Raw genomic sequence first — 25,343 nt, forward strand, 5'->3', positions numbered from 1 at the left:
AAAGCAGCTAGTCGTCAAGGAAAGCAACCAATGCCCGGGTCCAACCGCCCCAGCCGTCCAGGGAGCTCATGCTTCCCCACACTCTGGCGCGTCCCCTCGACGTCATCCCGAGCGGACAGTCCCGCGGTCATCCTTGCTAGGTCGGGATTTCACGGGCATCAATGGCCCAGTTGGACTCGGACAGACGGCTTCATTGGACGTCTACCAGTCTAGAATGATGGCTGGAAGGTGGGAAAGAGGGGAAGCAAGATGGAGTGGGGAGGCTGCAGACTTTTGATTCTGCTTGGAAACATGCCCCGTCGTATCCGCTTTGCCGTTGGTGCGCCCGACGAATCAACACAAACGCTGCGCCTTTCGCATCGCATGCGACCTCGTCGACGCGCGGAGGAGCCGAGCCAAGCGGTGGCAGGATTCTGCCAGCGGCATCCACGGAGAGCCTTGAGTATATTCAAAGGCGGTAGCGTCGTCCACCTAGCCCAACCCAAGACAAGCGCCGTTTCCTTGTAGCTGCAACTACGTCCAAAGCACCGACGATAGTCTGCCGCGCTGCATCTGCCTATCGAGCCCTTTATTGTTTACCCGATAGCATCAACGGATCAACCGACCGGTCAGTACGTAGGCCCAGCCCGGGGCAGAAACTACCGCGCACACATACGTTGCAGAGCGCACGCAGGCAGTTCGCCCACGAACCATGCGCAGCGTACCAGCGTTTCAATCGTGCGTGAGGCGGAAAAACCGCAGCGCGCCCTTCCAACCTTGTGGGGTTTCCCGTGTGCTTCCAGTTCGCAGCCTTAGCAGAGGGCGAAAAAGTCCATAAGTACCCTACGCGACAGTCTCGTTTTCGGGTTTGTGTTTCGTTCGCTCGCCGTGCGTCGCATTGCATTATTTTTTGTTTTGTTTCCTCTGGAAGCAGTAGCAGCCGGAAATCCGCAAATCCGTCCCTCAGCCACCCACTGTCGTCGTCAGAGTCAAGGCAGCAGCAAGACCCATTTCAACTTCTTTTTTCTTTCTAGAACCTGCTCATTCTTCTTCTTCCGTCAAGCTGAGCAGAAGGTCTGCCGCTGAGTCGTCATGCATTTCTCCACGATGAAGTTCTTCGTTCGAGTATGACCCCCTGTCCGCCCCCTTCCGGCGCAACCCCTCTCCGCCGTTGACAATTTCTTCTTACCCCCATTCAAACCTTGAACCTGACCCCGCTGACCGCCAACACTACTCAGCCCTCTGCGGAATCAGATTCCAAGCCAATCCGCATCCGGGGCAACCGCCTCATCAAATCCAAGTCAACCTCGACGACCCTGACCACGACGTCAACAACGACGACATGCTCCAAGCCCTCGGTGCATTCTTGTTCCAAAATCATCGCCCGGCCGCGGCAAACGTCGCCCGTCTCGTCTTGCTCGCGCAGCAGCAGCAGCTCGTCCTCGTCATCGTCATCTTCCTGCTGCACGCTGTGCTCCTCGCCGGCTCTCCTGCCCTGCCCCTCGCCCTCGGTCCCGCTCTACCGCCCCGACTGCTCGCCCCCGTCGTCGTCGTCGTCGTCGTCGTACGCCCGCCGCCGCAGCTGCTCTGACCGCGACCGCTCGCTCGGCACCTTTGCCATCAAAAAGCATGCGTGTCCGCCGGCCTACGCGGACAGCGTGGGCGGCGGCGGCGTCGTCGGCGGCGGCAGCGTTGGCAACTACAGCGCCAGCAACCTCGGCGTCGGCGTCAACGTGACCATCAACAACAGCAACAGCAACTGCGGCGAGCGTCGCCGCGTCCCGCGTGGCTGCACGCCCCCGCCGCCGTACACGTATGCCTATGTCGGCGCTGCGTCGTCGTACGCCAGCGGCTCCAGGAGTTCCTCGGGCGGGAGCAGCAGCAGTGGCAGCAGTCATGGCCACCACCACCGGCGCCACTCGCTGCCCCTGCGTGGCAGCCGGCAGCGCCTCGTCGACGCCAACGACGCCGAGTGGGAGAAGCTGGTCGTGTGCGTCGAGGAAGAAGAGCAGCGGAGCTCGCTGGACCTCGACGACGAGCCGGACGGCGCCGACGAGCTGGACGACGGCTACGCGTGTCTGGGCGGCGCCGAGGGCGAGCGCGATGCTCTCGTTTCCGTGTCTGGCCGCGAGCGCGTCATGGTCGGGAGGGGCCGTGGCATGGTCGTGAGAAGGAGGTGCGGTGGTGGGAACGGAGGCATGGGGAGCGGCAGCGGGAGTGGTGGGAGAAGTAGGGCGGAGGGAGGAGGCTTAGGGTGGGGCCGCGTCGTTTGGGGCGTTTGAAGCTTTGACTGATGGGCTTGGTGTGGGCATGCATGCATGGCATCGAGGATGAGTGAGAGATGAAGAGGCGAAGATAAGGGGCAGGCGTTTATGCAAGAGCTGTTTGTTTTCGTGTTTGATGTCAGTTCTTCTCCCTTGAGGCGTCGGGCGTTTCCTGGCATACGGCACCGCTTGTTCATGATTGATGGAACTATTACGAGTTATGAAGACATGAAGTTATGTACATCCCTTGCCTTGGCGCGCCACGAGGAAAGAAAAAAGGTGGAGTTTTTCGAAAGTTTGATCCCAGGAGTCCACCACGTATCGGACCGGCGCTCATCACCTCGATGCCGTTGGAGCATACGTCCGTACCTAGAGCGCATGGCTATCTCGTTGGGGACCGTTGACATGCAGTCCACTTGTACATTTGTCACATTGTAAAAGTCTCTGACTTGGAAAGACTTCATTCGTCGTCCGCTCTTATCTACCGTCCGCATCAGCCAAGTCTGTCTCCAACTGCACAAGCCCTTTCAGTCTCCAAAAGCACAAGCCCAGTCCGTCTCCAAAAAGCACAAGCCCAGCTCGACTCCATAAGCATTCGTACCTCGTACTTCGACTTCGTACGTCAACCTCATTCATTTGTCGTCACATAACCTCGTCTAGACATGAGCAACATCACCTGCACCGCTTTCTCCAGTCCCCCAGCCCCACCTAAGCCCATCTACAAGCACCACGAACAAACTCCTTTTTTTCAGCCCCTCATCCTGATTCGTGGGTAATTCGTTAGACAGTGGCGCCAATCTGCTTCTCCAGCTCAATCTGGGCCGGATCAACAATGACGATGCCCTTGCCGGACATCTTTCCCGACGCTGCCAGCTCGAGGAGGTTTGGGATCTCCAGCAGGCCGTTGACTGGGTTCTTGGTGACGCGGACGCCGTGCTCGGCAACGACCTGCAGCATCTCGCGCGCCTCGGTGGGCGAGCTAACAAGCGAGCTGTGGATCTTGATGTTGCGGAAGACCAGCTCGAAGAAGGGCACGCTGACTTGGTCGGGCTGCGGGGCAACAATAATGTAAGTCACAGAGGTCCTGCGGCTTAGTAAAGGGGGAAGGCAGGACGGACCTGTGCGATTTGGATCATCAACCCGTGTCTCCGCGTAATGGCGCAAGAGGTCGCCGCCGCCGAGCTGGCCTCGCTGATGTTGACGGTTGCGTGCACGCCCTCGCCGCCCGTGGCCTCCTGCGCGGCCGCAACGACGGCCTCCTTGCCCTTGCGCGCGTCGACGACGACATCAGCGCCCGTCTTCCGGGCCAGCTCCAAGCCCTCGTCTCTGGCGTCGACGCCGACGACCCTGACGCCCAGCGCCTTTGCAAACTGGATGCCCAGGTGGCCCAGGCCGCCGCCCGCGCCCACGAGGCCCAGCCACTCGCCCTCCTTCACGCCCGCCTGCTTGATGGCGCGGAAGATGGTGCAGCCGGCGCAGGCCAGCGGCGCGGCCGTGCCAAACGTCACGGCGTCGGGCAGCTTGGCGGCCGTCCGCGCGTCGATGCGCACATAGTCGGCGAAGCAGCCTTGCGTGTTGACGCCGATGGCGCCCTCGCTCGTCTGGCAGTACTGCGGCAGGTCGGCCTTGCAGTCGCCGCAGACGCCGCACGCGTGCAGGTACAGGCCGGCCATGACGCGGTCTCCGATGTGGAAGTCGGTCACGGCGGATCCCATGGCCGCTACGGTGCCGGCGCCCTCGTGGGAGGCGGTGCTGGGGAGCTTGGGCTGGAAGATGCCCTCGCGGACCATGTTGTCAGTGTGGCAGAGCGACGCGACGGCCGTCTTGATGAGGAGGTCATGAGGCTGGAGGTCCTTGGGCGTTGGCACATGGTGGATTTTGTACGGTTTCTTGAACTGCGGCGGTTTAGAAGAAGAGAGACAGTCGGGGGAGGAAGCATTGGGTACCTCGACGACCTGGCAAGCCAGCATCTGATCGGGAATGTTTTCAAGCCCAGCCATGGTGGTCAGTGTGCGATTGTGGAAGAGGGTGTGAATGTTGTATGGAAGGTAACAGCAAGGTCAAGAGGCAGATTTATAGTCGAGGTTGAAGGCAATGTTGATAATCTATCAAAGGTCGGGGTCTAATAACACGGACACGAAACGCAAAGAAGTTTGGATTGGTTCCTGACGGCTGGGACACTCGATGCAAAGCAAGGCTGTTTTGGGTGGACCAAACAGGGTTCACGCGGCGAAAAGTGTCGCTGGCGACTCGAGCCAAGATGGTGGGGGCGGTGATATCTGGAGATAGCAACGAGGGCTTTTGTAAGCAGCAGGTGCGGTGTCTTCATGAGGTAGGGCGGCGAGCAGTAGAGACGGCAAAAGGTGGAGATGGTGTTTGGTCGAGGAATGTGAGGTGGCAGGCCGGGGAAGCTCACACGCGGCGTCAGCTGTCCCTGTCTGGCTTACGTCACACCACAGGACCCGAGCAAGCCAACGACTCGATTCGATTGGGTGGATTGGCGCGCATCTTTGTCGAGAGATTGACGACTGAGTGAAGATGGAAAAACGGGAAAAAAGTTGAAACCGTTGCCAAGCCGGGCTCGATGGATGAAGGAGCTCTGAGAGGATCCAATCCAGTACCAGGGCGTCCGCGAACAGCCCGCGCTCCACGTGATGATCCTGTTGCTTTTGGTCCATGTTGTTTTCATCGAGACAAGGACAAAGTTTATGCGGGCGCTGGCTACCGGCGTCGAGCGGCTGTCGGCGGGAGTGGCGGCCGGGCAGAGAAACGAACATCAGTACACATGTCGGACAGTCGGTCTTTTGGGTTGTTCAGTCTCTGACGCTTATAACAAGTCGACGCTGGTTGCGTGCGAAAGGCGCATAATGGACCGACGATGATTCGCCGGGAGGGTGACGTGAGCCCTGGAGTGCCGAATGGGACCCGCTGGACCTCGGCTCCCGCCAACGCCTTCAATTCGTCCAAACCGACACTTGTTTCCCAATCGAGGCCATTTACGGTCTTTGGCTGCTTCGAAGCCCATCACGGGTCCATCTGACGTCGGCCATGCTGCGGCTGGACGCCCCCAGACTCGCGGAGTCCGGGGTACGTCTGTTGCTCCCTGACATGTGAAGCCTCGCCCAGACACTCGACCGCGCCCAAAGCCGAGTCCGTACCTATTAATCCCGTCACTCCACCGCTGCTCTTTATCCTCTTTCTCCACCACCTTGCCTCTCTTATCACTCTTGTCTCACCTTCACCATGTCGGCATCTTTCTCAAAGTCGGACGTCGAGGCCCACTCCAAGCCCAACGATCTTTGGATCATCGTCGACGAGGATGTCTACGACCTGACCAAGTTCCAGGAGGAGCACCCGGGAGGAAAGAAGAGTATGTTCACGCGACCTTTCCCCCATCACCTCGCTCACCTCTCGCAGTCCTCCAGCGCGTCGCCGGCAAGGACGCCTCCAAGCAGTTTTGGAAGTACCACAACGAGGGCATCTTGAAGAAGTTCCAAAAGCAGCTCCAAGTTGGATCCCTCGACAGCAAGCCGAAGCCCGCTGCGCCTCCAGCTGAGGTTGCAAAGCCCAAGGCCGAGCCTGGCACCGTATCCGTCACCCCGCGCGGCGCGCCAGAGCAGTCGGAGCCTCTTGATCAGTTTGGCGACCTCGTGCCATACGCCGACCCTTCATGGTATCAGACTGTAAGTCTCACTCTTCAACCTGTCGAAGCGGCGTCTAACATTTGGTGACAGTACCACTCTCCCTACTTCAACGAGTCCCACGCTGCCCTGCGCGCCGAGGTCCGCGAATGGGTCGACAACGACCTCATGCCCTACGTCACCGAGTGGGATGAGGCCAAGCGGATACCCGAGGAGATTTACAGGGCCATGGGCGAGAGGGGCTATCTTACCGGTCTGCTGGGAATGCACCCGTATCCCACTCACTTGGCCGACAAGCGCATCAAGAGTGTGCCTCCGGAGGCTTGGGATCTTTTCCACGAGATGGTCATCACGGACGAGCTGTCGCGCACAGGCAGCGGTGGCTTGGTGTGGAACCTCATCGGTGGTTACGGCATCGGCGGTCCGCCCCTCGTCAAGCACGGCAAGAAGGCTCTGTTGGATAGGATTCTGCCAGCAATCTTGAATGGTGAAAAGCGCATCTGTCTTGCCATCACCGAGCCCGGTAAGCTCTATATCAGTAATCAGGCGATCAGTGACTGATTCATCGCAGATGCCGGATCCGACGTTGCCAACCTGACCTGCGAGGCCAAGCTGTCGGAGGACGGCAAGCACTACATTGTCAACGGCGAGAAGAAGTGGATCACCAACGGTATCTGGTGTGACTACTTCACCACCGCAGTCCGCACTGGAGGTGAGGGTATGAACGGCGTTTCTGTCCTTCTCATCGACCGCGCGTTTGGCGGCGTTAAGACGCGCCGCATGGACTGCCAGGGTGTGTGGAGCTCCGGCACGACATACATCACCTTTGAAGACGTCAAGGTCCCCGTCGAGAACTTGATCGGCAAGGAGAACCAAGGCTTCAAGGTCATCATGACCAACTTCAACCACGAGCGCATGGGCATCATCATCCAGTGCCTGCGCTTCAGCCGCGTGTGCTACGAGGACAGCATGAAGTACGCGCACAAGCGCAGGACGTTCGGCAAGCGCCTGATCGACCACCCCGTCATCCGTCTCAAGCTGGCCCACATGGCGCGGCAGATCGAGGCCTCGTACAACTGGCTCGAGAACCTCATCTTCCAGTGCCAGAACATGGACGAGATGGAGGCCATGCTGAAGCTCGGCGGCGCCATCGCCGGCCTCAAGGCCCAGGCCACGACGACGTTTGAGTTCTGCGCTCGCGAGGCCTCCCAGATCTACGGTGGCTTGTCCTACAGCCGCGGCGGCCAGGGAGGTCGCGTCGAGCGCCTCTACAGGGACGTCAGGGCGTACGCCATCCCCGGTGGCTCCGAGGAGATTATGCTCGACCTGAGCATCAGGCAGGCATTGAGGGTGCACAAGGTGCTGGGGATGAAGCTGTAAGCGGTGGTCCGGTTGCGTGTGTAAGATGCGGGCGTGGGGAGCTAGCTCATTGGGGCGGACAATCTCTCTTGTCGGGTGCTGCAGTTGGGGATTTGCAAGACACTGTAGATTGGATTTCTTTGCTCTCGATCAAAACATTTCTTGCAGTGAGATTGATCTGGTGTGGTTCCATGTTTGGTAACACAGTGGTTGTTGAAAGAAATGAGGCCTGGCAGTGTGTAAGCATCTGGGGAGCATTCATTCACTGCTGCGCCTGCGCTCCAGGAGCAATCACGCCCGGGTTGCGCATAGGAAGCAGTCTTTTGTATTGCCGTAGCCAGATCGAGGGACCTGCAGTGGTAAGAAGACATTGCACTAGAGGGACAAGGACGATACTCTGGCTCTCCACACATTATTTCGTGCGAAACAGGCACAAGTAACTGACCGAGGTACGACAAAAGGCGCCCGTCTTAGACCGGGATCATGAACATGTGCCCAGCCCAGTTTATCGGAAATACTGCTGAAGACAATAAGGGGCGGCTAGAATCCTGCACTCCCCCTTTTCAATCACCACAAGATGCCAAATGTTTTGACCAGGTTTGTGAGTGACCGCCCGCGAGGGCGATTATTGCTTAAATACGTACAGAAGAAGAAAAGAGTCATATCATGCGATGCTCAACCTCGTGTCTCATTAAGATGCATACCACTCCTCCTCTCTCTCTTTCACTCCTGACCTCCCCATCATCACCACCACCATCCAACTCAAGCCAAACTAGCCTTGACGGTCCTCTCCTCAAAGTTGAAGCCAGCCTCGACACCAATCGTGCCGCTGGGCAGCCGCCACTGCTGCGCCTCGACATCCCAGAAGCTGAGATCGCGGCGTAGCAGCTCGAAGCCGACCGTCTTGGTCTCACCGGGCGCCAGGTCGACGCGGTCGAAGCCGCGCAGCTGCCACTGCGGCGTGCCGGCGGGCGCGCCCGCGTCGGCAATGTTGACGTACAGCTGCGGGACCGCGGCGCCCGCCACGTCGCCCGTGTTGGACACGCTCACGTTGGCGACGTACAGCGGCTTCCAGAGGTCGGCGTTGCCGCCGGGCAGGACTGGCGAGGAGGCCGACGGCAGGCTGGACGAGTTGGACGTCCCCGGGACGGCTGAGACGCTCAGGTCGGAGAGGCTGAAGGTCGTGTATGAGAGACCGAAGCCGAAGGGGTAGTCGACTGAGCCGTTCTTCAGGGCGTAGTAGCGGTAGTCGATGTAGAGGCTCTCGGTGAATGGGTCTTGCCATGCGTTGGGGTCCGTCGTCTCGACCAGCTCGGTGCTGTTGACGATGGGCGGCGAGGCGACGCTCAGCGAGCTGGGAATCGTGTAGGGGAGGTGGCCGGATGGGTTGACGTCGCCGTACAGCACGTCGACGAGCGAGTTGCCGCTCTCTTGGCCAGGGAAGTGAGAGAGCAGGATGGCCGTCACGTTGGGGTGGGATGCGAAGGGGAGGAGCACGGGGCCTGCTCCGTTGTGCACAACGATGGTGTTGCTGCAGCTGTCTGCCACAGTCTCGACGACGGCGGTGCCGTTGTGTTCAGGTTCGAGCTCATCGCGGTCGAAACCCTCCGTGGCCCACGACTTGATGAAGACGAGGCAGACCTCGGGCGCGGGTACGATGGTGTCGATGCCGTACTCCGTAATGACTTCGTTGGACAGGATGAACTGGACAAGAGCGTCGTCCTGCTTCGCCCGCGCCTTGATGGCCTCCAGGGGTGTGACAAGGTAGGAATAACGACCAGTTCCGCTGCCGCCGCCGGACCCAAGTGTTCCTTGCTCTTCAGCGTCCGCCAAGAAGGCGCCAACGAAAGAGTACAGCCCGGCCTCGTAGTCACCTGCGCCGTTGCCAAAGACGGCAATGTTCTTGGGCGCCTTGAGAGGCAGCGATCCAGTGTTCTTGATGAGAACCGTCGAGTTGGCGGCGGATTCGCGGATGAACTGCGTGTGTTCCTCAGTGCGCACGTCGACAATGGGGCCCAGCTCGAAGGGGAAGCCGAAAGAGCTCTCCGCCTTGCCGTTGATCTCCGCCGAGGACTTGTCAACCGGTGGGAAGTCCTTGTCCTGGCCCAGATGGAAGTAGGGGGTCATGATGCGGAGAATCATGTCGTCAATCCGGCTCTCAGGAATAGTTCCATTGTTGACAGCTGCCGTGGCGTTGGCGCCCCAGAAAGAGGGCGTTGGAGAACTGAATCCAATGCCGCCGGGCATGTTCATATCCAGCCCAGCCTCAATTGTGGCAACACCAGCGTGGACCGCACCCCTGTGAGCATTCGTTAGCTGAAGATATCGACAAATAGGAGTTTAAAAAGCTTCCCAATCGCTCATCACGTGACCCTGAAATCGAAGCTCATCTTTAAGAATTCCGTTAAGAATCTTAGAGTTTTGGCAGCCGTATGAACCGTTGAGCCGGTTGTAGGAGCACATGATGGAAGCCGTCCCCGCCTTGACCGCGTCGGCGAACGGCCAGACATAAAGCTCATGCATAGCACGATCGTCAATGTTGGTCGAAACCGACTCGATGGTGGTGCCATCGTCGGCAACGCTTGGGTTGCGTTGCGTCTCCTGTTCGTTGCCGATGAAGTGCTTGGTTGTGGCTTGGACACCTGCGTCCTGGATGCCGAGCACAGTCTCTGCATTGGCAATACCAGACAAGTAGGGGTCGGCACCGAAGCCTTCCCAGTTGCGACCACCCCAGGGCGTCCGGCCGAGTGGGCCAGCAACAGGACCCAATGCAATCTCGGCACCCTTGCCCTTGAACTCTTGGCCCATGTAGAGGCCTCGCTTGTAGAACTGCTCCCTATCAAAGGAGGCTCCAGCGTTAACGCCGGCCGGGAAGACAGAAGCATAAGTTGCTTGTCTAATGGACAAGGGGCCGTCTTGCAGACAAAGGCCCTTGAAGCCGAGTCTTTCTATTCCAATGATGTTGCCCTGTGGTGAAGTTAGAAGATTAATTGTGTCCAAAAGCACGCCTTCGACGAATGAGCTGCGCAAGGAGCATTCAAAGCTCGAAGAATCAAAAAGAGAGAGAGAAAAAAAAAAGTTTTTTTCGACTTTTGGTGCAATTGTGCAGAGCAAAGGCATTGGCGACTTACAGGGCAAGGTCCGTTTGTACCAGTAATCAAGGTGGTCTTCTCTTCCAAGGTCAATTCTGCGAGGAAGTCCTGAGCCTTTGCAAATGCATCTTCCCATCCGATACCAGTGGTATTGGCTGAAAACAAAGTCAGCAAACTATCAGACCAAAAGCAATGGTTAGGAAGATCCGTCCGAGCCAGTCATCTGACTCAAGACTAGGACACGAGAAAACACTCACGAGAGGGAAGGACAGCGGGACTCGTGGTGTACAATGAAGGGTCCCAAGCAGCAGAGACGCCGCCCATGAAAGAGACCGCAAGGGCCAGAAGCGCCATCGAGTTCCTGGGAGAAGCCATGATGAGGAATTGACCAGCTCTGCAGCCTCCTCAACTCGCTCTCCAACAACCCCTTTTATAACGGTACTTCCACCTTGCGGCCCCCTCAGTGCTCGGTCGCCATCGAGCGAAGTTTTGCCAGAAAAATTGGGGCATCACGTCCAGGTCCGAGATCACGGCACTTGGAAGCAGCACTTGGAGCGGTACAGACCACCGATGGAGGTATTGGCCGACGACCTCCCGGCGACATGGCTGTACTGGTCGACGCTGTGGCGGCGGCGCTGAAGCCAGCGATGGATGTATCCGCAGCCATCTTGGCACTGCTACACCTCGTGACGGTTTTTCGGCAATGAAAGTGCCCAACAATGGTGATTATGTGGGGGATGCAGAACCTGCCGTAGGGCCAGATGCAGTCTGGGGTGCGTCGCTGGGGCCGGTGGCTGGCATGGGTTCGAGCTTCCTGATGGAGCAAGGTCAACGATGTCGCCGAACCCCGACATTTGAAATGACATGACAGCCCGGTGATCGAAAAATTGGAGAGGGAAGAAGTAGGAGGTGAAGAAGAAAAGCAACCTGCAAGGCCTCCCTTTGATGATGCCTCAGCTGGCATCAGCTCAAGCACAAGTTTAAGCTTACCCATTGTCCATGGTCCCGGGTTTCTGACATGAACGGACTCTACAGTACCCAACTCCCGGGGCCAAGTCAAGTCGCATATTTCCGTTGCAAAAACCTGGGGAGATGATCACCAGAGCGCAAACAAGGTGTGTCCGAGAAAGACCCGCGGGGACGTTCACTGCATCCGTCCCCGCACCCCAGCTTTTGGAGGCTCCACTTTATGCGGCATGTGCCGCTGCTTGACGAGGGTCAAATGCCGAAGTATCTTCAGACGTCTCGCCTTGGTCAGAGCATCTCGTGCTCAGTGGATCGGTGTCAGATTTCGCTCGGCTCTTTACCTCCTCTCCCCCCAAACCCCACGGCAATTCCGCCGACTTACCTCAGCACTTGTTCAAGCATCCGAACTGAGATGCGCCATCATCTAGCAATGTACGGCGAAGAAGTGGAGGATTCTGTCGTAAGCGACTGGGCGTCGTCACTTGTAGAATCAGCCGACAGTCGAGTTCTTCGGCTATTGAATCCAGCCACACCTGGCAGCCCCGTCACGATGTACTAGGCCGTGGGTATGCCGAAGTACTGCCTGAATGGACGGTGAATACGGTCGATGAGCTTGCGCTACGGGCGTATGTTAGCTGTCTTACTGTCTTGTCACCAGAAGTATGTGCGAGCTCGGAGTATAGAGCACCGAAATGCAAGTTGAGGGTCTATAGAGCTCTACCAAAATGACTCGGGCTTCGGGCCTCGTGTCCACACGCGAATGCTCCTGGTCGGTCCACGTAGTGGATGCGGCTGAAATTTTCCTGTGCTTACTACATCAGAATCATGAGTGGGTTCTGGACAGGGGAAGTCACAACACCGACCTGAAAACCCCTAGAAAATCGCCAACGCGCTGCAATAGCTCACTGAGCTATCCCGGGGAGTGACGCAGTCGCTGCTTCTTTCATATCTGACGAATCGAAATTTGCCCTTTTCTTCTTCCAGCGACAAGGTCTCGATCGCGGCCATGACGACACCGATGGGATGTCTCCCACAGACAGTGTTGCCTGTCTCTTCCAGGATTTCAAGGAAGTTCTTGTGGCTCTTGGATTCAACAGCATCCATGCAGTACCCGTCGACGTTTGCAATGCTTTCGTGAATGGCCGGCTTCTTTGGTGGCGCATCAGACGTCCGTAGCGATCTCGAATCGCCAGGGGCCGACTCGTAGTAAGTGTACCTGAACCGGGAGCCCCAGTGACAAAAGTCGGAGGAAATGATGAAGACGGCAGTAGGATCCGCAAGATATGGCGCGAGGATCTCCCCGTACTGGCGTTCGGTGGCGCCAGAGGTGGCACCCACGAGGATGGGAACAACCGGCGGGAACTGAAATGGATCGGAAAATTGCCTGCGGGCGGGCGTGAGGAAGATGTTCCATGACTTCGCGGCCACGTGGACGGGCTTACCTGGACATCATTTTGTAGATGTAAGGCAAGTGCATCTCCAGGCTATGCTCGTCCTCGTCCTGTGACACGCTCATCTTGTCAAACTTGCCCTTCTTGTGCAGCTCAGCAACAGTCTCAGTGTCAATCTTGAGATTACCCAATGGGGTCTCGTAGCTGTCACACTTGGAGAGAGCGCAGCCAGTCAAGTAGTAATGGTGAGACGGTCCAAGTAGGAAGACGCGTTTGCTGCTTCGTGTTGGCCTGTCAAAGTTCCCATGTTTTCTTCACGGTAGAATCTTACGCATTCGACAAATCCAAAGCCTTGTAAGCCCACGCGGCAGCAGGACCCGAGTAGGCATATCCGGCATGCCTACAAATCCAAATGAGCCAACGAGCCGGTCCCAAGTGACAGTTCAGAATGGACCTACGGGGCGATGATGGCTCGTGCACCGGCAGAAGGCAGATCAATGGTGACACCCTGAGAAGCAGGCCTGATGCCCTTGGTGGATGCAGGCACATCATCAAGCCATTGATCCAGCTCAGATGAGAGGGTGCTTTTGCTGCTGGAATACCATGATCCAGCGTGGCTGGCTTCCCTGCTTGGCATCTTGGTCGACACGACTGATAGTAGTTTTGGAAGAAATCTTTCGGTCAAACTGGTAAGTCTCGAAGCTCGATGTTGTTGAATGGTTGGCGGCGGGGTAGGGCGGTAAACAGGCTGCTGGGAGGCAGCAGTTGCAGCTCACGTGGGGGTTGTGGCAGCGGTTGAGAGGGCAGGGAGGATTGAACGAGCGCTCAATTAATTAATGAATTGTCTATTTCAACGACAGAAAAATGCGGGATAGATACTGTCACGAAGTCAACAGGCAAGACGTGTATAAAGATGGACGTCAAGACGTGAGCTCAGCCCCACAGCCTGGCATTTAAGACGGGGATAGCTTTATCTCCATCATGGCCGTCATGTTGCGCGAAGTGCTGCAAAGTCCCGGCAACGACTTTATCCGCACTGCTCCCAGCCACCAGCACCCACTCATCACGTCAGGTACTCCGAACGCGTCCGCGCGCCCAACTCTTTCATCCCATCATCCCGTCTCTTTAGCCCACAGCCCAACCCGCGCTCTCCATTCTCCATATCTTACCCACACATCCTTTCTCCACCTCAACCCTCCTCTCGCCCGACGCAACATCTACGCCATGGCCCACAAGCGCAAGCGCTCCGACTCGACCTCGTCACCACTCTCTTCATCGAGTCTCTTTTCGCGTTCCTCAAGCCCACCATGCATTGACATGGACGATGCGCCCATCGCGGACCCAATGCCGGCCAGCTGGACATGGCCCTCGCAGCAGCAACAGCCGCAACCGCGCGAGAACATCAGCGGCCGCAATTTCAAGCGCTTCCGCGACGACAGGCCCGATGAGCGCATGATCCACGGTACGAGCACACCACGGGCACACGACAACCCGACAACCCAACCGCCCACCGTCAGCGACTAACCGAACCAGCAGAATCCACTCTGCGTCGCCTCTACGACGCCCAGCGCCATGTCTCCGCCCCCAATGCCTCGTCCGAGACAGATGTCTCTGCCTCGGCCCCCGCCGCGCAGTTCCCCCAGCAGCAGCTCGTGCCCGTGCAAAAGTCGACGCTGCACCAGTTCTGGCACATTTCAAAGCCGCCGGTCCAGCCGCCCGACACGTCGATCTCCGCTGCGGCCATGAAGGATACGGCGGCGCTGCGCTGCGATGACTGCGACGTGTCGCTCGTGGGCTACTACGGAGTGGGTATGGACATGGGCGTCGATTTAGACGAGTGCGTGTGCAGGCGGTGCGAGAAGACGGTTTGTGCTTCGTGCTCCGTGTTTGGGAACGAGAGGAGATGCTTGAATTGTGCCATGTGTTGAGGGTGCTGAATTTTTGGGTGACGGCGTCGTTTTGCTGGTCGCGACACGGTACTGTGCACGCATAATTTTGTGTCAAAAGTTGGATGTGGGCTCGGCGTTGCAATGGGGAGCATTATTCAGGCTCAGAATCTTTTCAGGTCAGGCGTTTCAGAGACGGCTGGCGAGGGATCGGCGAGTCTGGCACTCGCATCATTTAGACCCCTAAATGCAGCAAGTTTTCAATTAATATTTATCATCTCTATGTTGACGTTTGAGGGGAGTTGCCAGCCCATCTCTATCCAGCCGTATGGGCTCAACCCACAGACCCTGGCCGTAATCAAGCAAGTCTCCGTCCGAAATCCTGTATGCTCTGTCCCAGGCGTCCCAAGAAACCTCCAACTCCCGAGGGTCTCGAACGGCTGCTCTCGAGCCTCCACACCAGCCAGGCAACCCAGCTCGCCGTGCCCACAAACGTCGTGAGCATGGCACCGAGCAAGACCTGCGACTGCCGTCCAACCGCACGCTTGACTTCCGAGTACCTCTCGTTGCCAAAGGTGACGCGGGAATACTGGGTCGCGAAGCCGAGGCTGGGCACGTTGACACTGAGCCACTCTTCCACGGCCTTGCGCATGCGGTAGATGGGGCTGATGACGTCTGAGCGCATCTCGCCATAGTTGCGCAGCGCGAGGTCGTTGATAGTGTGGGCGTCCGGCCGGCGGAGCGTCGAGTAGCGGTCGAGAGCCTGAGCGCGAGCGTTTGCACGGGCAACAGGGTCGCCATTCACAAGTGCATAGTTGGATGCGTCGAGTGTAGTGGCTGTCTCGGGTTCCTTTTCAGCCGGCGGCGAGAATTGGTCGAGACAGTCGTACAATACGCGAACGTCCTCGAGACCAGCGTTCATTCCTTGGCCATAGAACGGTACCATTGCATGCGCGGCATCGCCCAGGATGACACAGGAGCTGCCGTAGTGATACGGCGAGCATTTGATGCTGATCAGCGGGAGGTGAGGATTCTCGTTGTACTGCCTCCGCAGGTCGTCTTCCGAGATGAGATCGGGGACGACGCCAGGAAAGTGCTTTTGGAAGAATGGCACAAGCTGGTCGGGATTGGCATCTAGCTTGGAGAAGCCGTCTGCCGGGAGGAAGAGCGTGCAGGTAAAGGTTTTGTCGATTGAAGGAATGGCGATGAACATGAACTCCTTCCCCGGCCAGATGTGCAGGTAGTTTGGCGGGATTCTGAAACCGTCGTTTTCTGAATGAGGGGCGGGATCCATCCGGAACTCACACCAGAGAGTGTCGATGTATTCTTGCATGTAATCCATGCGGGCATATTTCATAAGGTGGTACCGGACTGCGGAGTGGGCACCATCCGCGCCAATCATGAAGTCGAATTTGACTTCTACTTCGCGATTGCCCGAAGATGTCGTTGTGCTTGTAGCTTGCTGTGCGGCCGTCTTGAGGTGCTCAAACCAAGCTACGTTGTTCTTGAAATCTGCGCCGACCAGCTTATGGTGGAAGAAGAACTTGACATTGGGCATGCTCTCGAGCTCGTCCAGCAATCGTGTGTTCAAGCTGGACCTGTCAATTGCTCGCAGAAACTATTGCGGCATGTCAGTCATGGGCCGGGAAACATCGAATGACGTCATGAAACTCACTCTTCCGCGAACATCGTACAGCTGTGCCTCTTGGAAGTTTTGGTCATTCTTGCGGCCATGGATCATGCGGCCATGCATGGGAATGGTCTCTTCGAGCACTGATTCCAGCAGACCAGGACATTCTGCTTTTCTCATGGAATTGATACCACGCTCAGAAATCGCAAGATTTATAGATCTTGTAAAGTTGAGCAGGGTCGTGGTAGGGTCTCTCAGATCTGCTTGCCTATTAGAGTAGGTTCCATTTTGAGAGAGCATGACCGTTTGTAATCTTTGCCCGGATGACCAAGCATGTGGAAATTTTGGCCAGCGGCCCCAAAATTTGAAAACTGCCAGCGCTGAGGGAGCGGGAGATTTGCAGTGGCGAAAATTCAGAAGCGGGGTGAAGGTTGAAGACTGGGCGAGGAACAAGACAATCAAGCAGACGGAAAGGCTGTAGCGCTTTAGACTCACCTCCTCGCAACTCGTAGACCTCAACCTCGTCACCACGCCGTGCGGCGTAGATCGCTGCAAGCGCGCCAACGGGACCCGCTCCGACCACAACCGTTTTTTGAACAGCCATGATTGAAGAAGCGCGGAGGAAGCGGAAAGAAGGAGGGAGGAGGAGAAAAGGTCCTGGGACCAAGAGAGAGAAGCAGAAATTTGAGCGAAGTCGCAATGGCGTGAGAGTGTGGAGGGTGTACAGTGCAAGGCCGAGAAAATGACTACTGCTTTTGTGATTGGCGAGCCGCGGGGGACTAGTGCATGACTCTCAAAAGTCGATGCCGCCCATTTTTGTGCTGCCCTGCCAAAGACCAAAGCTTCAACCAGCTGCCCTTGTTCTCGCGCTCCCTCGGCCTCAGCCTTGTTGAGACTCTCGACCAGGCTCGCATCTTTGGTCACCGCCTGTCGCCTCTCACCACCTCTCCCGCCGCGACATCGCCTCGTCCTAGCCGGCTGCCTCGGTCCGGACTCCAGTCTCACCACCACTCGCTTTCTCAACACGCGCAGCCATGGCTTCGGAAGACGCGCCTGCGCGCAAGTGCCTGGGGAAGGACTGCCCCAACGATGCATCGAACCTCCAATGTCCCACGTGCCAGAAGCTGGGCAAGGACTCGTACTTTTGCTCGCAGGACTGCTTCAAGAAGAACTGGGTAATTTTCAGAACATGGATTTGCGCGTGGTTCAAGTGGGCTGACCTGATCGCATGCTTAGAATGACCACAAAGCAATCCACAAGGCAGCTGGCGCAGGCACAAGTAACCCTCTCCGCAAACTCTTTCCACCGAAAGTAGTCTCACTCCCCGACCCAGAAACCGGCCACTACAACCCGTTCCCCAGCTTCGACTTTACCGGCTCCTTGCGTCCCGTTTACCCGCTGTCGCCGCGCAGACAAGTACCGAAGAGCATAACGCTTCCAGACTACGCCAAGGATGGTATCCCGAGAAGCGAGCAGATCTTTGTCAACAGGAACAAAATCAAGGTTCTTTCCAAGGACGAGATAGAGGGCATGAGGAAGGTCTGCCGACTGTCGCGCGAAGTTTTGGACATTGCTGCACGCGCGGCTGTCCCTGGAGTTACCACGGACTATGTTGACGAGGTCGTGCACAATGCTTGTGTGGAGAGAAATGTGAGTTGGCCCTTGTCTCTGCACGCGGGATTTCCAAATATTCACAATACCACTAGGCCTACCCCTCGCCGCTGAACTACTACCACTTCCCCAAGTCGGTTTGTACTTCGCTGAATGAAATCATCTGCCACGGCATCCCCGATCAGCGCGTTCTCCAGGACGGTGACATTCTCAACATTGACGTTTCGCTTTATCACAACGGCTTCCACGGCGATATCAACGAGACGTACTACATCGGAGACAAGGCGCTGGCTGATGCCGACTCGATCCGCGTGGTGGAGACGGCACGCGACACCCTTGACGAAGCCATCAAGATTGTCAAGCCCGGCATGCTTTTCCGCGAACCCGGCAACGTGATTGAGAAGCTCTCCAAGCAAAGGAACTGCAGCGTAATCAAGACGTACTGCGGTCACGGTGTCAACCAGCTCTTCCACTGCCCCCCCAACGTTCCGCACTACGCAAAGAACAAGGCTGTGGGCACTGCCAAACCCGGCATGTGCTTCACGATCGAGCCCATGATTGCGCTGGGCACACACCGGGACAAGACGTGGCCAGACGACTGGACTAGCGCGACGCAGGATGGCAAGCGGACGGCGCAATTTGGTGAGCGGACCCTCAGGCTCGTCAAAAGCATGACTGACTCGAAACAGAACACACTTTGCTGGTTACCGAAGACGGCGTCGAGGTTTTGACCGCTAGGTTACCGGATTCTCCTGGTGGCCCTGTGCCGATCCCGGGTAACACGAACGGAGCGAAGCAGGAAGCTTGAGTGGTCACGAGAGAGGACTTGGGGATCCGATGATATGATTCTGTTTCTAGATACCTCTGATCACGTCGAAGGTGTATGCGGCGCGGGGGCGGGATGTGGAGAGACATGGGGAGAGCAATCATGAAAAGCGGCATTTGACGGCGTAGCGAGACGAGGCGATTGAGTGAAAAGAAGACGTAGGCGTTGGTGGTTCTTGTATTGGTAAAAAATTGAAGATGGCTGGGCACCACCGCAGCTGGGGGTGCCGGTGGGGTGCAGGGAATGGAAGAGCTGCCTGGTTTCGTCATGGCCCAAGTCAAGCCATCCATCAACCCTCGGGAATCCGTCACCTCAGGTTGCCCAAACGCGTTATTCTGCACGTGGATGATCCGGCCGCTGCCAAATCCTCTACTGCCTGCAGTCTTCAGTTCATCCTGCCGTAGCGACAGTTCCGCTCTGCCCCCAAGCCCACCGCACCGCACCGCACCGCACCGCACCGCACCTCACACGTCCCCACACCGTGCCGACCACAGCAGATAACGCCGCCCGGTTTCTCGCTCGCGTTCCCCGCCAATCCACCACCGACCGCAACCCTCAACAACACACCCGACCTCTACCTCATCGCCCGCTGCCCAGCCGCCCTCCTCTTCGTCGCATCCGACCGTCTCCTCCCTCCCCCAAACGCGCCTCCATTCAAAATGTCGGGCGAGGCTTGGCTCTACCTCCTCGCGGTGCTCATAAATGCCGTCAACCTCTTCCTCCAGGTGTTTTTCACCATCATGTACTCTGATTTGGAATGGTGCGTCGGCCCTGTATCCGCCCTTTGCGGCTCGTTGCATCACTGCCCGCCCCAAACAAGCCTCCGGCTGCCGTCGGACTACGCATTGGAGCTTGGCTGACTTGTGTAAACAGTGACTACATCAACCCGATCGACCTCTGCAACCGCCTGAACACGTACATCATCCCCGAAGCCGCTGTCCACGCCTTCTTGACCTTTCTTTTCCTCATCAACGGTTACTGGATCGCTCTACTGCTCAACCTGCCTCTGTTGGCCTGGAACGCCAAGAAGTAAGTGGCAGCTCCGTCGCTCCGGTTGACAAGGCTGGTCGACGCCAGTCTGAAATGGAGAAATGCCAATTGCGCGGCAATGGCGCGCGCACACGGACACATGGGCTGACTTTTCTCAGGATTCTCGAGAACCAACATCTTCTCGATGCGACCGAGATCTTCCGGAAACTCAACGTACACAAGAAGGTAGCCAATTCTGCCTACAACTTGTGTCTGACGCGGGACTGACTGCTGTGTAGGAATCGTTCATCAAGCTCGGCTTCCACTTGGTCATGTTCTTCTTCTATCTCTACAGCATGATGTGAGAATCTCCCCGATGCACATGGATCTTTCATGTCTAACCCGCAGAACAGCGTCGCTCTCATCCGGGACGAGGCCCATTAAAGCCCCCAGTGCAGTGCATACGAAAGAACCTCTGAAAGAATCTTTTTCTCGGAAGACCGTGTCTGCGCAACTGGAGCAGGCATTCGAAATTTTCGACGGCCTTTTGGCAAATCCTCTAGCGACGTGTATAATGGATTCAACCCAACAATGAACGAATAGCGATGTCTGGTATGAGCGGAAGGAAGTGGAGGCATGGACATGGATGGCGTAATGTGCTGAAAAAGACTACGGTCCTACTGCGCGTTTGGAGCATTGGGAAGGCCGGGAATTTGATGCTCGGCGACTGTAACTGGCGGATACGTGACATGACAACTTCGCAGTTAATAAATTCTCGGTAGCAATATGGGTGTCAAGTGGTGATGTCTTAGGCTTCCGCGAACCGTCACTCACAGTGTCGGCCAATCATGATCCACGCCTGCTGAGTCGCGACTGAGCTCTTAGTCAGCTTTCGCGACTCATGTGCCGTGGTCATTGAAGCTCTGCTGAACATCTAACCGATAAACATCGACACTTTCAACGCCTCTTCTTCACAGCCTTGACCCCAAGCCACAATGGCAACCAATACCAAAGGCCGCGTACCCACTGGATTTGCCGACGAAATCGTCATCAGCGAAGCTTCTTTCCGATCAGCACACCGCGCGCGCGAGTCTGCAGCAGAACCACCAGCGAAGAAACTGAAGAGGGAAGAGAAGGGCGATGCCAGTATTGTCTATGGCAAGGGTGCATACAAGGGACCATGGGCAAAATATGAGTACGAAAGGCCGGACGCCAACTCGGAAGAGGAGGGCTCCGACGTGGAAATCATCTACGAGGAGGACGAGATCGAGGAGCAACCGACAGCACCAGCTACCAAAGAAGGAACCGACTACGAGACGGACAATGGCGCAAACGAAAAGACCATATTCCATGGCAGCTCATTGCACGACTACCAGGGGAGGACCTACATGCACGTTCCGCAGGATCTGGGAATCAATTTGAAGGCCGATATTGCGGATGTGAAGAACTACATCCCGAAGAAGCTGGTACACACCTGGAAACACCACACCAAGGCGATCAACGCGCTACGGTTCTTCCCGGACTCTGGGCACCTACTTCTTTCTGCATCGGCGGACAACACCATCAAGATATGGGACGTCTACCACGAGCGGGAGCTGCTGCGCAGCTACATGGGGCACAAGAAATCGGTCAACGACATCTGCTTCAACAATGACGGCACGCAGTTCCTGTCGGCATCATACGACCGGCAAATGAAGCTCTGGGACACGGAGACGGGCAAGTGCGTCAATCGCTTCTCGACAGGCAAGACGCCGCACGTTGTGCGCTTCAACCCGGATCCGTCGCTCAACCACGAGTTCCTGGCCGGCATGGCGGACAAGAAGATTGTCCAGTTCGACACGCGCAGCGGCCAGATGGTGCAGGAGTACGACCACCACTTGGGCCCCGTCAATACCATCACCTTTTGCGACGAGAACAGGCGCTTCATCACCACGTCCGACGACAAGTCGCTGCGGGCCTGGGAATACGGGATTCGTAAGTCAAGCATCTTCCACGCGCTCACCTTCTTCTTTGCTCCGTCCGCTAACCACGCCCTCCGCAGCCGTGCCCATCAAGTTCATCGCCGAGCCCTACATGTACCCCATGGTGCGCTCCGCGCCGCACCCGTCGGGCAAGTACGTCGCCTTCCAGTCGTCCGACAACCAGATCGTCGTGTACGCGTGCACCGACCGGTTCCGGCAGAACCGCAAGAAGTCGTTCCGCGGCCACAACAACGCCGGCTACGCCATCGACGTGGCCATCTCGCCCGACGGCCAGTTCGTCTCGTCCGGCGACTCGGGCGGCTTCGTCACCTTCTGGGACTGGAAGACGTGCAAGATGTACCACAAGATCCAGGCCAGTGAGAGCCCCATCATCGCCACTGGGTGGCATCCCAAGGAGACGAGTAAGGTCGTCACGGGCGATTTGAATGGCCTCATCAAGTTCTGGGATTGAGAGAGGTGCCACGAGAAGCGAATGGAATTGGGAGAGGCAGTTCTCGAGATCGCTGTTTAGACAGACTTTCTGCATCAAAATGATACCAAAGCATGCAATTGGAAACGCTAGTCGACTGCTCTACTCTGTCATTTGTGACGCCAGGCCTCGTGTGAGAACGGCACAAAGTCTTTTGACGCATATCATAAAGCAGAATGATACCTTTCATCTTTCTACTCGAACTCGTTAGTGTGTAAGACGCTCATGGTGCGTCCCTCAGCCCGATTCCTAATCTCAGAAGCAACCCTTAAAAAGAGTGACGCCATCCAGACCGCAGTCCAGTGTCCAGTGTCCAATTCCGATAATCCGATCCCAAAAAGGAACCCAACGCCTACTGCTCGACCAATTCGCCAAGCCAACGATCGACGAGAAGAGGAAGGAGAAAGTAAAAACCAAGAAGAAAGCAAAGCAATTTTTATCATCATCACACCTCCGCCGCACCACCACTGCCCAGCCCACCAGTTGCCTTGACTGGGCTCAAACTCCTCCTCGCCAGCAAAAGGCGCTTCGCAAAGGGAGTCACAACAAAGCCGTCCTCCTCCTTCCCGTCAACGCGCTGGTCGAAAATGCCTCGCTGCGTCTGCTTGGGCGGACACGTCTTTTGTGTGATGCGCTCGGGGTGCAGGTAGTAAGGGGTGCTAGGACTGAAAGGCTCCATCTGCGCTGTGCTCTTGTACGCTGGCGAGGGCGTGCTCAGGCCGCGGTTCTCCTTGTTCACTCGCGCATCAAGCGTAGGCGACGCGATATCAGCAACGGACGGCGAGATGGAAGATCTGGCCGACGGCGAAGGCGCAGCCTTTGGTGTGAGGTGGAGCAGGGCAAATGGCGTGCCGTGCGGCGTTGCTTTGCCTGTGGAACGTGTTGGGGTAGTGTTGGTGCTGAGCACGGTAAGCGCACGCGTGGGGGTATGGGGACGGTGCGATGGCGAGGGTGAAATGTCGATGAGATATGGCGACTCGGGAAGACGTTGATTGAAACGCTCGCAGCTGGATAACTGTTAGTCTAGTAACATGATGTACTGATCAGGAAACTTACTCGAGAGCCCAACCGATGTTGACGGCTTGAACAGCGCCGTCAGATCGAGCAACTCTGTGTAGAGTCTCATTGGAACCGTCCTTGAAGAGGACGTGGGTGATGCTGCTGTCATCGCTCCATTCGTAGACGACCTTTGCGCCCATCTCCTCGAGAAGAGGGACGAACAGATCCCCGGCATCTTCACCCGTGGCCGAGCGAACATCCACGAAAAAGGTCATTCCAGAGAGGAGTCCAAAGTCAGGCCTAGGGATGTAGGTTTCCTCGGGTTGCTCGATAATCTCTTGCTGCTGGAAAACGGGCTCCGCAGCAAAAGCAACGCTCTTCTTTGGGGAGCCGAACGGTTTCTTGAAGGGAGATCGAAGAGCTGACTTCATGGGAGTCATGGAAGGAACAAAGGCAAGGCTCTTCCGAGGCTTTTTGACCGAGCTCTCCAGTTCAATTGCAAGAGAAAGACGCTTGGAGCGAATGCGATGCTCCGTCTTCGCCTTCTGTTTGGCCAATGCAGTGATCCGTTCCTCGGTGATTTCAGGCGTTGAAGGTCTTTCGGGAATGTGGAAAGACACTGCCCTTGGCTCCTCCATTTCTTCGAGGGGCTGTTCCTCAATCGGTTGGTCTGGGACTACCTCCAAGTGGACCTTGACAGGTGAGTCAACCTCACCCAAGATAGATGCTTCTTGGTCATTTGTGAAGAAGGAAGGCTCCTCAGCGATCATTTCCATCTCCCGTACATACGGAGCAAGCTCCTCTGTGACCTGAGGAGATTCACGGATCGCAGGTACGAGTTCTTGGACAGCCGGTGCAGAGTCAACGTTGCCCTCGAACTGCTCGTCCACCGTACCCAATGTCTTCTCTAGATGACGCTGGATCATGGTAAATTCAGGCTCAACGAAGCTGCTGACTGGCTCCAGCTGAAGCTCCTCCGGCGCGTCATCAATCATCGAGTCCTCTTCCATAGGTGACTCGTGGGTACCCGCTGTCATTGCTTCTTCGTTGACATCGCACTCATCTTCGGCCTCCATCTCATCAGCATCGACATTGCGTGTAACCTCGACGCCTGGGCTATGATCTCCACCACTAGAAGTTGACTGTTGCTCGAATGACTGAGACTGCTCCTCAATGTCAAGGTCCAACCTCTCAATCACATTCATCATGAATTGCTCGGTGGGCGTGTTGGGGCGCATCGTCGGGGAGAGCATCGAAGCGTCTCGATCATCGTTGAGCATGCGCAAAGCCGAATCGACATCCTTGAGACCAGCTGGCGTTGGCTTCACTGGCGTTGGACTGCCAGCATCTGCATCGACGAGAGACTTGGCAGGGGTCTTTCCCGGTGTGGCGAACCTGCAAGTCGGGCTTCTGGCTGGAGTCTTTGGCCTCTTCGGCGTTGCGTCCAGGACGGAACCTTGAGCAAAGTCTTGTACACTCGTCTCGGCGGGTGGTGCATCTAGTCGGAGCTTTCGGGGTGTAGCTGAAAAGAGCGAGGACCCCATTCTTTCGCCCTGTTTGTCGGAAGTTGTGGTGGATCTCGGTGCCAAATCAGGGAGTGCAATTCGACGGGGGCAAGTCTGCAAAAGTGAAGACTTCGATTGAGCGCTGGCAGGACCATATTTGTGCACTGGAGCGGTAGAAGGAGGTAGCATGAGGCCCTTTCTTGCTGGCGTCTGCAGCAGCGAGTTTTTGAGGTCGGTCCTCGGGGCCGTCGACCTCACAGGCGTCATTCCAAGTGCAGACGCAGCCATGGGTCCCTTTTTCGGTGGGCTGTGGAGCAAATTTTCAGACGATAATTCTGTGCAGTTCGATTTGAGGGCAGATTTGGGTGCAAGCTTAAAGGGCGAAGCAATGGGGTCTTTGCGCGGGGTGCCACTGAGCAGTGTGCTCTTCTTGAAGGCAGGAGTCGCAGCCTGCAAGCTGTGCGTCTTCGGTGCCTGATCCGGTCTGAAGAATGGCGTTGCAACATTTGCAAATGGTAAAGCATGAGCCAATCGACCTGGGGCAGGTGTGGCAGAGGAAATTTTAGTCTGCGCCCTGGGATTGAAGAAAGGCGTGGCGGCGTCTGCAAATGGCAAAGCTTGCGCCAACTGAGCTGGCGCAGGGGTTTGAGGTGGTGCGTTCTCTTTGGTTGAAAGAACTCTTTCTTTCACCTGGTGCTCTGTACCCGGTGTGGCCTGCTTTGTGTGTAAGTTGCGGATCCTCTTCAAAGGGCCCGATTGCTCGGACGCGAAAAT

General features: G+C 56.9%; 10 protein-coding genes across 10 annotated transcripts; 6 read left to right on the forward strand and 4 right to left on the reverse strand.

Moving 5' to 3' along the window:
• Positions 1 to 977: 977 nt before the first annotated feature.
• Positions 978 to 2,491, forward strand: J3D65DRAFT_21017 (uncharacterized protein). Its single transcript, XM_066794500.1, has 2 exons — positions 978 to 1,104; positions 1,218 to 2,491. The coding sequence occupies exons 1-2, from the start codon at positions 1,072 to 1,074 to the stop codon at positions 2,259 to 2,261; spliced, it is 1,077 nt and encodes a 358-aa protein (XP_066659711.1). The 5' UTR covers positions 978 to 1,071; the 3' UTR covers positions 2,262 to 2,491.
• A 240-nt stretch (positions 2,492 to 2,731) lies between these two features.
• Positions 2,732 to 4,354, reverse strand: J3D65DRAFT_20917 (chaperonin 10-like protein). The gene is made up of 3 exons (XM_066794487.1): positions 4,190 to 4,354; positions 3,362 to 4,138; positions 2,732 to 3,293 (listed from the first exon to the last, which is right to left on the reverse strand). The coding sequence occupies exons 1-3, from the start codon at positions 4,241 to 4,243 to the stop codon at positions 3,024 to 3,026; spliced, it is 1,101 nt and encodes a 366-aa protein (XP_066659712.1). The 5' UTR covers positions 4,244 to 4,354; the 3' UTR covers positions 2,732 to 3,023.
• Positions 4,355 to 5,385: 1,031 nt separating this feature from the next.
• Positions 5,386 to 7,285, forward strand: J3D65DRAFT_21314 (acyl-CoA dehydrogenase/oxidase). Its single transcript, XM_066794508.1, has 4 exons — positions 5,386 to 5,613; positions 5,661 to 5,926; positions 5,978 to 6,407; positions 6,456 to 7,285. Exons 1-4 carry the CDS (start codon positions 5,487 to 5,489, stop codon positions 7,262 to 7,264), a joined length of 1,632 nt encoding a protein of 543 aa, XP_066659713.1. The 5' UTR covers positions 5,386 to 5,486; the 3' UTR covers positions 7,265 to 7,285.
• A 720-nt stretch (positions 7,286 to 8,005) lies between these two features.
• J3D65DRAFT_545043 (avenacinase) lies at positions 8,006 to 10,659 on the reverse strand (the record flags this gene model as incomplete). Its single annotated transcript, XM_066796745.1, has 4 exons — positions 8,006 to 9,559; positions 9,611 to 10,210; positions 10,375 to 10,490; positions 10,593 to 10,659. The coding sequence occupies 4 exons, from the start codon at positions 10,657 to 10,659 to the stop codon at positions 8,006 to 8,008; spliced, it is 2,337 nt and encodes a 778-aa protein (XP_066659714.1).
• A 1,075-nt stretch (positions 10,660 to 11,734) lies between these two features.
• J3D65DRAFT_21442 (MEMO1 family) lies at positions 11,735 to 13,423 on the reverse strand. The gene is made up of 5 exons (XM_066794517.1): positions 13,151 to 13,423; positions 13,024 to 13,092; positions 12,744 to 12,968; positions 12,165 to 12,685; positions 11,735 to 12,104 (listed from the first exon to the last, which is right to left on the reverse strand). Exons 1-4 carry the CDS (start codon positions 13,327 to 13,329, stop codon positions 12,175 to 12,177), a joined length of 984 nt encoding a protein of 327 aa, XP_066659715.1. The 5' UTR covers positions 13,330 to 13,423; the 3' UTR covers positions 11,735 to 12,104; positions 12,165 to 12,174.
• Positions 13,424 to 13,802: 379 nt separating this feature from the next.
• J3D65DRAFT_609720 (uncharacterized protein) lies at positions 13,803 to 14,836 on the forward strand. Its single transcript, XM_066798719.1, has 2 exons — positions 13,803 to 14,154; positions 14,229 to 14,836. The coding sequence occupies exons 1-2, from the start codon at positions 13,917 to 13,919 to the stop codon at positions 14,618 to 14,620; spliced, it is 630 nt and encodes a 209-aa protein (XP_066659716.1). The 5' UTR covers positions 13,803 to 13,916; the 3' UTR covers positions 14,621 to 14,836.
• Positions 14,766 to 17,075, reverse strand: J3D65DRAFT_609721 (kynurenine 3-monooxygenase). Its single transcript, XM_066798720.1, has 3 exons — positions 16,704 to 17,075; positions 16,254 to 16,468; positions 14,766 to 16,196 (listed from the first exon to the last, which is right to left on the reverse strand). The coding sequence occupies exons 1-3, from the start codon at positions 16,810 to 16,812 to the stop codon at positions 14,937 to 14,939; spliced, it is 1,584 nt and encodes a 527-aa protein (XP_066659717.1). The 5' UTR covers positions 16,813 to 17,075; the 3' UTR covers positions 14,766 to 14,936.
• J3D65DRAFT_21479 (methionine aminopeptidase 1) lies at positions 17,014 to 18,758 on the forward strand. Its single transcript, XM_066794523.1, has 4 exons — positions 17,014 to 17,383; positions 17,445 to 17,858; positions 17,915 to 18,461; positions 18,509 to 18,758. Exons 1-4 carry the CDS (start codon positions 17,243 to 17,245, stop codon positions 18,625 to 18,627), a joined length of 1,221 nt encoding a protein of 406 aa, XP_066659718.1. The 5' UTR covers positions 17,014 to 17,242; the 3' UTR covers positions 18,628 to 18,758.
• A 398-nt stretch (positions 18,759 to 19,156) lies between these two features.
• On the forward strand, positions 19,157 to 20,393 carry J3D65DRAFT_609725 (ER-derived vesicles protein-like protein ERV14). Its single transcript, XM_066798721.1, has 5 exons — positions 19,157 to 19,405; positions 19,519 to 19,674; positions 19,794 to 19,860; positions 19,914 to 19,975; positions 20,028 to 20,393. The coding sequence occupies exons 1-5, from the start codon at positions 19,305 to 19,307 to the stop codon at positions 20,056 to 20,058; spliced, it is 417 nt and encodes a 138-aa protein (XP_066659719.1). The 5' UTR covers positions 19,157 to 19,304; the 3' UTR covers positions 20,059 to 20,393.
• Positions 20,394 to 20,568: 175 nt separating this feature from the next.
• J3D65DRAFT_609727 (WD40-repeat-containing domain protein) lies at positions 20,569 to 22,209 on the forward strand. The gene is made up of 2 exons (XM_066798722.1): positions 20,569 to 21,588; positions 21,656 to 22,209. Exons 1-2 carry the CDS (start codon positions 20,610 to 20,612, stop codon positions 22,045 to 22,047), a joined length of 1,371 nt encoding a protein of 456 aa, XP_066659720.1. The 5' UTR covers positions 20,569 to 20,609; the 3' UTR covers positions 22,048 to 22,209.
• Positions 22,210 to 25,343: the final 3,134 nt, after the last annotated feature.

The sequence above is a fragment of the Phyllosticta citribraziliensis genome, assembly GCF_038025025.1.
Source record: "Phyllosticta citribraziliensis strain CPC 17464 chromosome Unknown J3D65scaffold_1, whole genome shotgun sequence".
In the NCBI taxonomy this organism is placed as follows: domain Eukaryota; kingdom Fungi; phylum Ascomycota; class Dothideomycetes; order Botryosphaeriales; family Phyllostictaceae; genus Phyllosticta; species Phyllosticta citribraziliensis.